A 13,206-nucleotide genomic window follows, 5' to 3' on the forward strand; every position below is an offset into this window, starting at 1 on the left:
TAATTTTTTTCAGAGGAGAGCAAATATTAGGATAGTAAAATGGCGGGGTTATCCATGGGAAGCCTGGCGTTTGACGAATTTGGTCGTCCTTTCTTCATTCTAAGGGTAAGAATTATTGTTAACAATTCATGTCCGACCGTCCGTCATTTATACAGCGTTGTTGGTAATGTTCTTATTCATATTTTAATGCAATTTTTTCTCCCTTTTTTTTAATCCACAGTTCTATTAATACAACAAACACTTTAACAATGTTGAATTTCTATATATTTGTTTTAGGATGAAGAACAACAGAATCGTTTAACTGGAACAGATGCCATCAAGGCTCACATTATGGCCGCTAAGGCTGTGGCTGGCACCCTTAGGACCTCTCTTGGACCTAAGGTGACTGAATTAATTACAGTCTTTTTTTTTAAATTGCTTGAGGAAAAAGTTTGTGCATGAAAATTGGTTGCTTCTTTTAACTTTATTTGACTGTTATTTTGGATAATATCAGACCAAAAATAATTTTAATCTTCCTTTCTAAAGCTTTGAATGCTGAAATAAGACCCATTTGTTCAATTACATATGATATGATAATATAATCATATAATGTTCAGGGTTTGGACAAACTGATGCAGTCACCCGACGGAGATGTTACCATTACAAATGATGGAGCCACCATCCTCAAGATGATGGATGTTGACCATCAGATTGCCAAACTTCTTGTTCAGCTTTCTCAGTCACAGGTGACCTTAAAATTTGTGTTAAATAATCCAATTCCAAATTAAACGAAGGCCATTATTTGACATACCTAGGTATCGCAGCAATTGAAAGAGTGATTTATTATTCTAATATGATAACTAATCATGATAATTTCATGGAACAAATAATATTTAGGTTTATTCTAAACTGGGATAAAAAAAATCCAATATTGTAATTATATCGTACAATTACACGCTTAACATTACAATTATATATTAGGATGATGAGATCGGTGATGGAACCACTGGTGTCGTTGTTCTGTGTGGAGCTCTTCTTGAACAGGCGGAGTTCCTCATTGACAAAGGAATCCACCCTATCAGGTATATTTTTCAATCTTAATCTAACAATAAAATTTCTTATTGATACATGTGTTATGCTCAAAGTCCAGAGATGGCATAAAAAAAACACTTTGTTTAAACCAAAAAAAAACAAGCTTAAAAAACCAAGGTTGGATGGTTTTTTTAAAAATATTTATACAAAGGCCTATCTTTCCAGTTATATCTTTTCATAACGTAAACAATACAGTAAATAACTGTCAAAAACCTAAATTACCGTATCAGCCATGGTTGTCAAATCGGACGGGAGGTTTTGGGCTGCCCTTTTTTGGGTCCTTTTGGGCAGATTTGAGCCGGTTTAAACCAAAAAAAACCTAACTGTTTTTTTTTTTTTTTTTTTTTTTTTTAATCTGGTTTTTTACCATCTCTGGCTCTAACTGACTCTTATTTAAGTTGTGTGTTATTTTTTTAAAGCGAAGCTTTCCTTAATTATGGTCGTTCCGTCCGTAACGGTGAGCCCTTTTCGTCAATTTAAACAGGTTAGAATTGTCCTATCGATTTCAAACTTTTCATGATGATTTCTATAACAGTTAGGTACGACTTAGTAAGCGCAGCAACTCTATAATTGTTACCGGAAAATCTTTTGTCCATTTTAAACATGCTGATTTTTTATTTCTTTTTGACAACAAAATTTTGTATGTAAAAATTATCCGATTCATCTGATTTCATATGCTTCAGATGATAATTTTTTCTTAATATACTCTTATTTTTATATTTTATTCTAGAATTGCTGATGGCTTTGAGATGGCAGCTGCCTGTGCTGTGAAGCATCTGGACACCATTGCTGACACATTCAATATTGATCCTAATGTAAGAGTAAACCGTATTAGGATACATTTTTATAGTTCCTTACCTATCATTTGATTAGGTATTCTTTATTACTGCACGAAATTTTCTGGGTCTTAACATTATTTAGTTCACTTGTTTAGTTCTCCTTATATTAATCTTTTATTTCACCCTCCTTGGTGAGTGCCCTTTTGTTTAGCTTGATCTTTCTATACTATATTTAAATCTGATGTTGTAAATTTAAAATTCAATTTTCTTTAGGATACTGAGAACCTGGTGCGCACTGCCAAGACCACTCTGGGCAGCAAGATCATCAACAAGTGTCACGACCAGATGGCCAAGATTGCTGTCGATGCAGTCATGGCCGTTGCCGACTTCGAGACCAAGGACGTCAACTTTGAGTTGATTAAGGTGCGTTTTAAATATTTTAGGGGTGTATATCCTGCACAAGATTTATTTTTTTCCCTGCTGCAAAATACTTTATTCCCCCCCCCCCCCCTTCTACATATTTATCTTGTTTTTTCTCCTTAAAAAAGGGGTTTTTACCAACCCTGATTTTAACTGTTTTCAGTAAAAAAAATTCTTTTCATTCTAGGGATTTATTTTTTACAATTATGATATTATTTAGGTTGAGGCTAAGGTTGGTGGTCGTATGGAGGACAGTATGTTGGTCAAGGGTGTTGTTATTGACAAAGACTTCTCTCATCCACAGATGCCCAAAGAATTAAAGGTAAAAATTCTTTAGCTCTTTATGATTTTATCACAAGACAAACTATTCTAATAGATATTATGTTCAAGTTATACATACATAAATAAAACATTTTTAAGTATATTACAAAAGGGGGGGGGGGGTAATGCAACCATCTCGTAATCAGTGAGGAAATGGCACTTAGAATTCTAATTTCGATCTGAAATTTTGCAGGAGTAATCCTTGGTTGGTCTATTTTCCCTAAATCAAACAAAAAGTTGAAAAAGTAACGGCTAACGGCTCAGCTGTTTTAGCCCGGTTTTTTTTTGGCTATTTTTAGGGCAAACCTGCCATAAATTATGTAAGAATCAACTTTTTGAAACATTTTTTTTTTAAATCATGTTAAATGATACAAAAAAAAACATTTTTAGATATCTAGTACCAGCAACTAGCGGCTAGAACCGTTAGAAAACGTTTGGAGCAGCAAAGAGTTTCATGTGCAGATAGGTTTCGTGATGATTTGCCTTGAAAATAGTTTTTTAAAGTGGCTAAACGCTGAGTCGCCAGCTGTTAGCCGTTACTTTTTCAACTTTTTGTTCGATTTAGGGAAAATAAACCTACCAAGGATTACTCATGCAAAATTTCAGATCAAAATTCGAATTCTAAATGCCATTTGCTCACTGATTACGAGATGGTTGCATTAAAAAACCCCCCTTTTAGTTCATAAACTTTTTAATACAAAGTATAAACGTCTTTGCCCATGCCTCTTTAGATAAATAACCCTTTAGTGCCATCTAATTCCATATTTGAAGCTTTCTTTTAAAAAAAACTATAATCATCTTTTAGAGATAGCTTGCCTCAAACAAGACTCTTACTACTTTACGTTTTGTATTTTGAAGACATTATTTTAATAAACCTTGATTTTGCGGTCGACGAGAAATATATAATATTATGCACTGATGCAGTATAATCACTAGGTAATAGGATATATAAAAATATTTTTTCAGGATGTAAACATTGCCATCCTGACCTGTCCATTTGAGCCCCCCAAGCCAAAGACCAAGCATAAGCTCGATGTTGAGAGTGTTGAGGATTATAAGAAGCTCAGGGACTACGAGAGAGAGACATTCGAGAAGATGGTCCAGCAGGTTTGGAAACTTTAATCAAGAATTTTTGCATTTGTACATGTGTCTTTTGTCTGAGGGGGTGGGAATGCGTTAGCCTTGTTAAAAGGGAATGGCAGTCTTATCAATTTTTGCTGCTGAGTTGATTAAGTGTTCTCATACATCTACGTAAATAGTATAGGAATGAGATCCTACCATTATGATGCTAGTAATGTGATTAATGTTCCTATGTATTTTATCTGAATCTATCAGTTGTTAATCTTTATGAAGCTTATTTATTACTTCCTAACACAATTTAAAATATGATGGGTGTCCTTTTCAAAAAAGCGCTTCCAATATTAAGTAATTTTATTTATAATACCTTTGAATTTGAGTTACCTAGTTGTTATTTTAGGTTATCGATGCTGGAGCCACTTTGGCTATCTGTCAGTGGGGCTTCGATGATGAGGCTAACCATCTACTTTTACAGAAGAAGCTGCCTGCCGTCAGGTATAAATATTTTTTGGGTGGACTGGAAGATTTTTTTCCCTTAAAGCTGCTAATTTATAATTTTTTAGCTGGATTAATATAAATCTATTGATAATATACAATTTAAACAGATTCCGACTAAAGGGGGATGTGGAAAATAACCATTTGGGCAGGGGGGGGGGGGTTTACTCGAGAACCCTTAGAGCTAGAGGGAGCTAATTTTGGATATAAGCTTCTATGGGGCCAAAGTTACTTTTAAAATTATCGTCGACCCCCCACCCCCCCCCAAATTTTTTTTTTTTGGGGGGGGGGGGCGGGTGGATTATACTATGGGATGTTTCTCATAAACGACTTGAGATAAATGGAGCAAACCTTGGGATACAAGTTTTGTTGGCCTATATTTGATATTAGAATTTCGTTGACCACCCACCCACCCCAAAATCCCTAATTTGGGGGGGGGAGGGGCGGGTGAATTATACTATAGGGTGTTTCTCATAAACGACTTGAGATAAATGGAGCAAACCTTAGGATACAAGTTTTGTAGGCCTATATTTGATTTTAGAATTATCGTTGACCACCCACCCACCCCAAAACCCCTAATTTGGGGGGGGGGGGCGGGTGAATTATACTATAGGGTGTTTCTCATAAACGACTTGAGATAAATGGAGCAAACCTTAGGATACAAGTTTTGTAGGCCTATATTTGATTTTATAATTATCGTTGACCACCCACTCACCCCCAAACCCCTAATTTTTTTTTTTGGGGGGGGGGGGCGGGTGGATTATACTATAGGGTGTTTCTCATAAACGACTTGCAGCAATTTTATTTTGGGTGCTACTCCCTTAGTTTTAGAGATAATTGGATGAAATCTTTTGGGCTGGGTCACTAATTACCCCAACTATTGGTATCTTTAAAAAAACGGCTGCGAGACCGCCGCTCCCGCCGCCCGCCGCCATTTACCGCCGCCACTAAAAAAAAATTTTTTATTGCATTTCTCGCCGAATTAGGCAATTTGGAATCATTTGAGACCATGTTATTTTTTTCAAAAATTTTTCACCTTACAAGCAACCCTGCGGGGGATTTAGTCATTTTTTTCAAATTCTCAAAAGAAAATAACATGGTCTCAAATGATTCCAAATTGCCTAATTCGGCGAGAAATGCAATAAAAAAAATTTTTTTGATGGCGGCTGTAAACGGCGGCGGGAGCGGCGGTCCCGCAACCGTTTTTTTAAAAAGATACCAATAGTTGGGGTAATTAGTGACCCAGCCCAAAAGATTTCATCCAATTATCTCTAAAACTAAGGGAGTAGCACCCAAAATAAAATTGCTGGTATGTCGTGTGATAAGTCACCACATTTCCCCCCCCCCCCCTTTACTTACAATTTTGTTTCGACTTTTATTTTGGGTGCCACTCCCTTAGTTTTAGAGATAATTGGATGAAATCTTTTGGGCTGGGTCACTAATTACCCCAACTATTGGTATCTTTTAAAAAAACGGCAGCAGGACCGCCGCTCCCGCCGCCCGTCGCCATTTACCGCCGCCACCAAAAAATTTTTTTTATTGCATTTCTCGCCGAATTAGGCAATTTGGAATCATTTGAGACCATGTTATTTTTTTCAAAAATTTTTCGCCTTACAAGCAACCCTGCGGGGGATTTAGTCATTTTTTTCAAATTCTCAAAAAAAAACATGGTCTCAAATGATTCCAAATTGCCTAATTCGGCGAGAAATGCAATAAAAATTTTTTTTTTCATGGCGGCAGTAAACGGCGGCGGGAAGCGGGAGCAGCGGTCCCGCCGCCGTTTTTTTTAAAAGATACCAATAGTTGGGGTAATTAGTGACCCAGCCCAAAAGATTTCATCCAATTATCTCTAAAACTAAGGGAGCAGCACCCAAAATAAAAGTCGAAACAAAATTGTAAGTAAATTGGGGGGGGGGGGGGGGGGGGGAATGTGGTGACTCGTCACACAACATACCAGCAATTTTATTTTGGGTGCTACTCCCTTAGTTTTAGAGATATTTGGATGAAATCTTTTGGGCTGGGTCACTAATTACCCCAACTATTGGTATCTTTAAAAAAAAACGGCAGCAGGACCGCCGCTCCCGCCGCCCGCCGCCATTTACCGCCGCCACCAAAAAAAGTTTTTTTTTATTGCATTTCTCGCCGAATTAGGCAATTTGGAATCATTTGAGTAAACGGCGGCGGGCGGCAGGAGCGGCGGTCCAGCCGCCGTTTTTTTTTAAAGATACCAATAGTTGGGGTAATTGGTGACCCAGCCCAAAAGATTTCATCTAATTATCTCTAAAACTAAGGGAGTGGCACCCAAAATAAAAGTCGAAACAAAATTGTAAGTAAATTGGGGGGGGAAATGTGGTGACTCATCACACGACATACCAGCAATTTTATTTTGGGTGCTACTCCCTTAGTTTTAGAGATAATTGGATGAAATCTTTTGGGCTGGGTCACTAATTACCCCAACTATTGGTATCTTTAAAAAAAAACGGCTGCGAGACAGCCGCTCCCGCCGCCTGCAGCCATTTACCAATAGTTGGGGTAATTAGTGACCCAGCCCAAAAGATTTCATCCAATTATCTCAAGGGGGGGTCTAATTCGGCGAGAAATGCCATAAAAAAAATTTTTTTTGATGGCGGCTGTAAACGGCGGCGGGAGCGGCGGTCCCGTCGCCGTTTTTTTAAAAGATACCAATAGTTGGGGTAATTAGTGACCCAGCCCAAAAGATTTCATCCAATTATCTCTAAAACTAAGGGAGTGGCACCCAAAATAAAAGTCAAAACAAAATTGTAAGTAAATTGGGGGGGGAAATGTGGTGACTCATCACACGACATACCAGCAATTTTATATTGAGACCATGTTATTTTTTTCAAAAATTTTTCGCCTTACAAGCAACCCTGCAGGGGACTTAGTCATTTTTTTCAAATTCTCGAAAATAACATGGTCTCAAATGATTCCAAATTGCCTAATTCGGCGAGAAATGCAATAAAAAATTTTTTTTTGTCGGCGGCTGTAAACAGCGGCGGTCGGCGGGAGCGGCGGTCCCGCCGCCGTTTTTTTTTAAAGATTCAATAGTTGGGGTTATTAGTGACCCAGCCCAAAAGATTTCATCCAATTATCTCTAAAACTAAGGGAGTAGCACCCAAAATAAAAGTTGAAACAAAATTGTAAGTAAAGGCGGGGGGGGGGAAATGTGGTGACTCGTCACACGACATACCAGCAATTTTATTTTGGGTGCTACTCCCTTAGTTTTAGAGATAATTGGATGAAATCTTTTGGGCTGGGTCACTAATTACCCCAACTATTAGTATCTTTTAAAAAAAACGGCGGCGGGACCGCCGCTCCCGCCGCCCGCCACCATTTACAGCCGCCACCAAAAAAAATTTTTTTATTGCATTTCTCGCCGAATTAGGCAATTTGGAATCATTTGAGACCATGTTATTTTTTTTGAGAATTTGAAAAAAATGACTAAATCCCCCACAGGGTTGCTTGTAAGGTGAAAAATTTTTGAAAAAAATAACATGGTCTCAAATGATTCCAAATTGCCTAATTCGGCGAGAAATGCAATAAAAAAAAATTTTTTGGTGGCGGCGGTAAATGGCGGCGGGAGCGGCGGTCTCGCAGCCGTTTTTTATAAAGATACCAATAGTTGGGGTAATTAGTGACCCAGCCCAAAAGATTTCATCCAATTATCTCTAAAACTAAGGGAGTAGCACCCAAAATAAAATTGCTGGTATGTCGTGTGATGAGTCACCACATTTCCCCCCCCAATTTACTTACAATTTTGTTTCGACTTTTATTTTGGGTGCCACTCCCTTAGTTTTAGAGATAATTGGATGAAATCTTTTGGGCTGGGTCACTAATTACCCCAACTATTGGTATCTTTTAAAAAAAACGGCGGCGGGACCGCCGCTCCCGCCGCCCGCCGCCGTTAACAGCCGCCATCAAAAAAAAATTTTTTTATTGCATTTCTCGCTGAATTAGGCCCCCCCTTGAGATAATTGGATGAAATCTTTTGGGCTGGGTCACTAATTACCCCAACTATTGGTATCTTTTAAAAAAAACGGCGGCAGGACCGCAGGGTTGCTTGTAAGGTGAAAAATTTTGAAAAAAATAACATGTTCTCAAATGATTCTAAATTGCCTAATTCGGCGAGAAATGCAATAAAAAAAAATTTTTTTTGTGGCGGCGGTAAATGGCGGCGGGCGGCGGGAGCGGCGGTCCTGCTGCCGTTTTTTTTAAAGATACCAATAGTTGGGGTAAATAGTGACCCAGCCCAAAAGATTTCATCCAATTATCTCTAAAACTAAGGGAGTAGCACCCAAAATAAAATTGCTGGTATGTTGTGTGACGAGTCACCACATTTCCCCCCCCCCAATTTACTTACAATTTTGTTTCGACTTTTATTTTGGGTGCTGCTCCCTTAGTTTTAGAGATAATTGGATGAAATCTTTTGGGCTGGGTCACTAATTACCCCAACTATTGGTATCTTTTAAAAAAAACGGCGGCGGGACCGCTGCTCCCGCTTCCCGCCGCCGTTTACTGCCGCCATCAAAAAAAATTTTTTTATTGCATTTCTCGCCGAATTAGGCAATTTGGAATCATTTGAGACCATGTTTTTTTTTTGAGAATTTGAAAAAAATGACTAAATCCCCCGCAGGGTTGCTTGTAAGGCGAAAAATTTTTGAAAAAAATAACATGGTCTCAAATGATTCCAAATTGCCTAATTCGGCGAGAAATGCAATAAAAAAAATTTTTTGGTGGCGGCGGTAAATGGCGACGGGCGGCGGGAGCGGCGGTCCTGCTGCCGTTTTTTTTAAAGATACCAATAGTTGGGGTAATTAGTGACCCAGCCCAAAAGATTTCATCCAATTATCTCTAAAACTAAGGGAGTGGCACCCAAAATAAAAGTCGAAACAAAATTGTAAGTAAAGGGGGGGGGGGGAAATGTGGTGACTTATCACACGACATACCAGCAATTTTATTTTAGGTGCTACTCCCTTAGTTTTAGAGATAATTGGATGAAATCTTTTGGGCTGGGTCACTAATTACCCCAACTATTGGTATCTTTTTAAAAAAACGGCGGCGGGACCGCCGCTCCCGCCGCCCGCCGCCGTTTACAGCCGCCATCAAAAAAATTTTTTTTATTGCATTTCTCGCCGAATTAGGCAATTTGGAATCATTTGAGACCATGTTATTTTTTTTTGAGAATTTGAAAAAAATGACTAAATCCCCCGCAGGGTTGCTTGTAAGGTGAAAAATTTTTGAAAAAAATAACATGGTCTCAAATGATTCCAAATTGCCTAATTCGGAGAGAAATGCAATAAAAAATTTTTTTTTAGTGGCGGCGGTAAATGGCGGCGGGCGGCGGGAGCGGCGGTCTCGCAGCCGTTTTTTTAAAGATACCAATAGTTGGGGTAATTAGTGACCCAGCCCAAAAGATTTCATCCAATTATCTCTAAAACTAAGGGAGTAGCACCCAAAATAAAATTGCTGCAAGTCGTTTATGAGAAACACCCTATAGTATAATCCACCCGCCCCCCCCCCCCAAAAAAAAAATTAGGGGTTTGGGGGTGAGTGGGTGGTCAACGATAATTATAAAATCAAATATAGGCCTACAAAACTTGTATCCTAAGGTTTGCTCCATTTATCTCAAGTCGTTTATGAGAAACACCCTATAGTATAATTCACCCCCCCCCCCCCCCCAAATTAGGGGTTTTGGGGTGGGTGGGTGGTCAACGATAATTCTAAAATCAAATATAGGCCTACAAAACTTGTATCCTAAGGTTTGCTCCATTTATCTCAAGTCGTTTATGAGAAACACCCTATAGTATAATTCACCCGCCCCTCCCCCCCCCCCAAATTAGGGGTTTTGGGGTGGGTGGGTGGTCAACGATAATTCTAATATCAAATATAGGCCTACAAAACTTGTATCCCAAGGTTTGCTCCATTTATCTCAAGTCGTTTATGAGAAACATCCCATAGTATAATCCACCCGCCCCCCCCCCAAAAAAAAAAAATTTGGGGGGGGGTGGGGGGTCGACGATAATTTTAAAAGTAACTTTGGCCCCATAGAAGCTTATATCCAAAATTAGCTCCCTCTAGCTCTAAGGGTTCTCGAGTAAACCCCCCCCCCCTGCCCAAATGGTTATTTTCCACATCCCCCTTTGTTTTAAAGTCCTAGGTAGTTTTTTTTTCCTGCCAAAATTTACCTATTTCACAAGGAAAATTCAAATCAAAGATTTTAGGGGTGTTGTATTATTTGGGCCCCATGGTGACACTGGTTGCACCTGTTAAGCCAAAGCTTTCTTCCCGCCAATATTGTTTTAGAACATTAGTTTTTAAATTAATCTTTGGAATTACATTTAAATAATGATCGATTTCAGGTGGGTTGGTGGACCCGAGATCGAGTTGATTGCCATCGCCACCGGTGGCAGGATCGTGCCCCGCTTCCAAGAGCTGACCAAGGAAAAGCTCGGTAAGGCCGGCCTTGTCAGGGAGCTCTCCTTTGGTACCACTAAGGTAAACCTTCTGGAACAAATGTTGATGGATAGCAGCAATTTAGAGTATTGTATGTGCTATCTCCTAAGCTAGGGGGAACTTGGCAAAACCAAATAAAAAAAATAAACAACCCGCTCTAGTTTTAAAAAATTATTAAAAACGTACACAGATTAAATGTAGGAATATTGTTCGAACATTTACATCAATCCTTTGTCTGTTACCCTTCTGTACACATGTTGATTTGAAAAATAACTGTCAATTAAGGATGACAACATAAAAAAAAGTAAGATCGACTTATTTGAAGTTAAAAAAAAAATAATTTTTTTAATAGGATCGTATGTTGGTGATCGAAGAGTGCCAGAACTCCAAGGCCGTCACCATTTTCCTGCGCGGTGGCACCAAGATGATCATCGAAGAGGCCAAGAGGTCCATGCATGACGCTCTGTGCGTGGTGCGCAACCTTGTCCGTGACAACAGGGTGGTGTACGGTGGTGGTGCTAGCGAGGTTAGCTGTGCACTTGCTGTCTCTAAGGAGGTAAGATTTATCAGTTTTGAAAAATATTTTCGTTAAAAAAATGGCTAGGTAATAAAATAAAGATTTAATGACCTTTTCAATAATAAATTAAAACAGTTTACCCCTGGCTTTAAATCATTAAAAATTTCAAGCACGAGTCTAATATTACCAAATAAAGATGAAAAGTTGACAGACCAAATCTTTAAAGAAAACCTCAATTTTAGGCTGACAACATCAAGACAATTGAACAGTATGCATTCCGTGCTTTTGCTGACGCCTTGGAGGTTGTCCCCATTGCCCTGGCAGAGAACTGTGGCCTGGATGCCATCAAGATCCTTACAGAAATTAAGGTACACAATAAACTTAAAACCAGTTTCTCAACGTCAAAAATTAAGAAGACAGGAAATGAGCTTCAAAATTATGGGTTTTTTCAAGTCTAAATGCATTGTTTATATAAAATTACGTAATCTGATATTGAAGTACGTACTGTACTTACTTTTTAAGTCGTAATGCCTATAATCTAAAGCTTAAATGTTTTAAGTATCCATTGCAACGTTTGAATAAAAAAATAATACTATTTTTTCGAAAGTTGAACTTTAAAATTTTTTTTTTTTGTCATTCTCAATGTTTAAATGGACTAAATAATGATAAAAGATTTGTTTACTTAAATCCTTCAAAGTCCAGTATCCCGATAATAGTAGAATGGTAAAAAAGCATCACTACTTTTGTAAACAAAATCTTCCATTTTAGGCCAGACAGGTTGCTGAGAATAACCCAGCTCTCGGAGTCAACTGCATGGAGAATGGTGCTGGTAACATGAAGGTGTGTTCTTACATTTTTATTATAGAGTAGCTACGAATCACCCAACTTTTTTGTCGGTATTGAAAGATTTATGTGAAACCTTTTAATCCGGCAGATTAGAACAAGTTCTCAGCCATACTGAAAAATAATGTCTAGCATCGTATTATATCCAGTTTTCTACGAATATAAAAATGTACAAATATAAGATTACCATAATTTTTTAGCCCTTGCCTTTCGGATCTCGAGATAATACGATGCGAGAAATAACTATTATTTATTTCTAGGAGTTATCTGTGATTGAAACCCTACACAGCAAGAAATCCCAGATTCAGCTTGCAACCCAGCTGGTTAAAATGATCCTCAAAATTGACGACATCAGATCACCTTCAAACATGTAAATCACACAGCAACAAAAAATCCGCGAATTTTTATTACAAATCTGTGAAAACACACAATTAAGAACTTGATTAAAATACTCCCCGAAAAAAGAAGTGAAGAATTGAACTAAATAAATTGTTGATTGTAAAAATTATTGAATTTTGAGTGAAAAAAAGCATTTTTTACTTAATGTTACAACAATCCAGTATTTTTTTACTCCAAAAAGTTCTTTGTTATTTTGATTTCAACAACCAAAAAAAAATTTAAAAAGATCTCTTCTTTATAACTGTTTTTTACTGCTACTTTAAATTTTGACAATTTCTACTAATCATTAATTAACACGCGCGCGCATGTAATGTTTATAAAATAAGCTTTTATGCTTATTTGTATTGTGATTGCACCAAGCTGAAGTCCAGAAAAGAAATTTGATCTGTAATCTTGTTTTACAACCAGTCCATTTATACCAAAAGTCATGTCAGCTGCGTAGGTCAGCTGTCTTTATTGTATAATGCACAGCTGATTCTAGCGCAGCTGACTGTATGTGGTGATTATTATTATTAATTTGAACGGCCATATTTTGTCGGCTTTACAACACGCTATCCTATCGCTCAGAAATACACTCTTCTCACTAAATATTGTTATTGTTTGTATATCAAATTACAGCGCAGCTATTCTAAAATTTACTTTGTTTGCAGTTTTATAATTGATTTTAATATGATAACTAAAACAATGATGACAGGAATTATTTACAACAATTATGATGTAATAGAATGATTTTAGTTGGGCTCCATATTCCGAAAGATTTAAACACTCGCATTTCTCGCCAGCAGTTCCTTAACCAAAACCCTGCAGCTTATT

General features: G+C 37.8%; 1 protein-coding gene across 1 annotated transcript; it reads left to right on the top strand.

The window, feature by feature from the left end:
- On the top strand, positions 1–12,981 carry CCT5 (chaperonin containing TCP1 subunit 5). The gene is made up of 14 exons (XM_080154317.1): positions 1–105; positions 277–381; positions 597–725; positions 961–1,061; positions 1,802–1,886; positions 2,124–2,273; positions 2,491–2,592; positions 3,558–3,698; positions 4,069–4,163; positions 10,541–10,676; positions 10,987–11,190; positions 11,394–11,519; positions 11,920–11,991; positions 12,255–12,981. Exons 1-14 carry the CDS (start codon positions 40–42, stop codon positions 12,366–12,368), a joined length of 1,626 nt encoding a protein of 541 aa, XP_080010443.1. The 5' UTR covers positions 1–39; the 3' UTR covers positions 12,369–12,981.
- The last annotated feature ends 225 nt before the right edge of the window (positions 12,982–13,206 follow it).

Source organism: Acartia tonsa, chromosome 3 (genome assembly GCF_053477335.1).
Source record: "Acartia tonsa isolate MP-2025a chromosome 3, ASM5347733v1, whole genome shotgun sequence".
NCBI lineage: Eukaryota > Metazoa > Arthropoda > Copepoda > Calanoida > Acartiidae > Acartia > Acartia tonsa.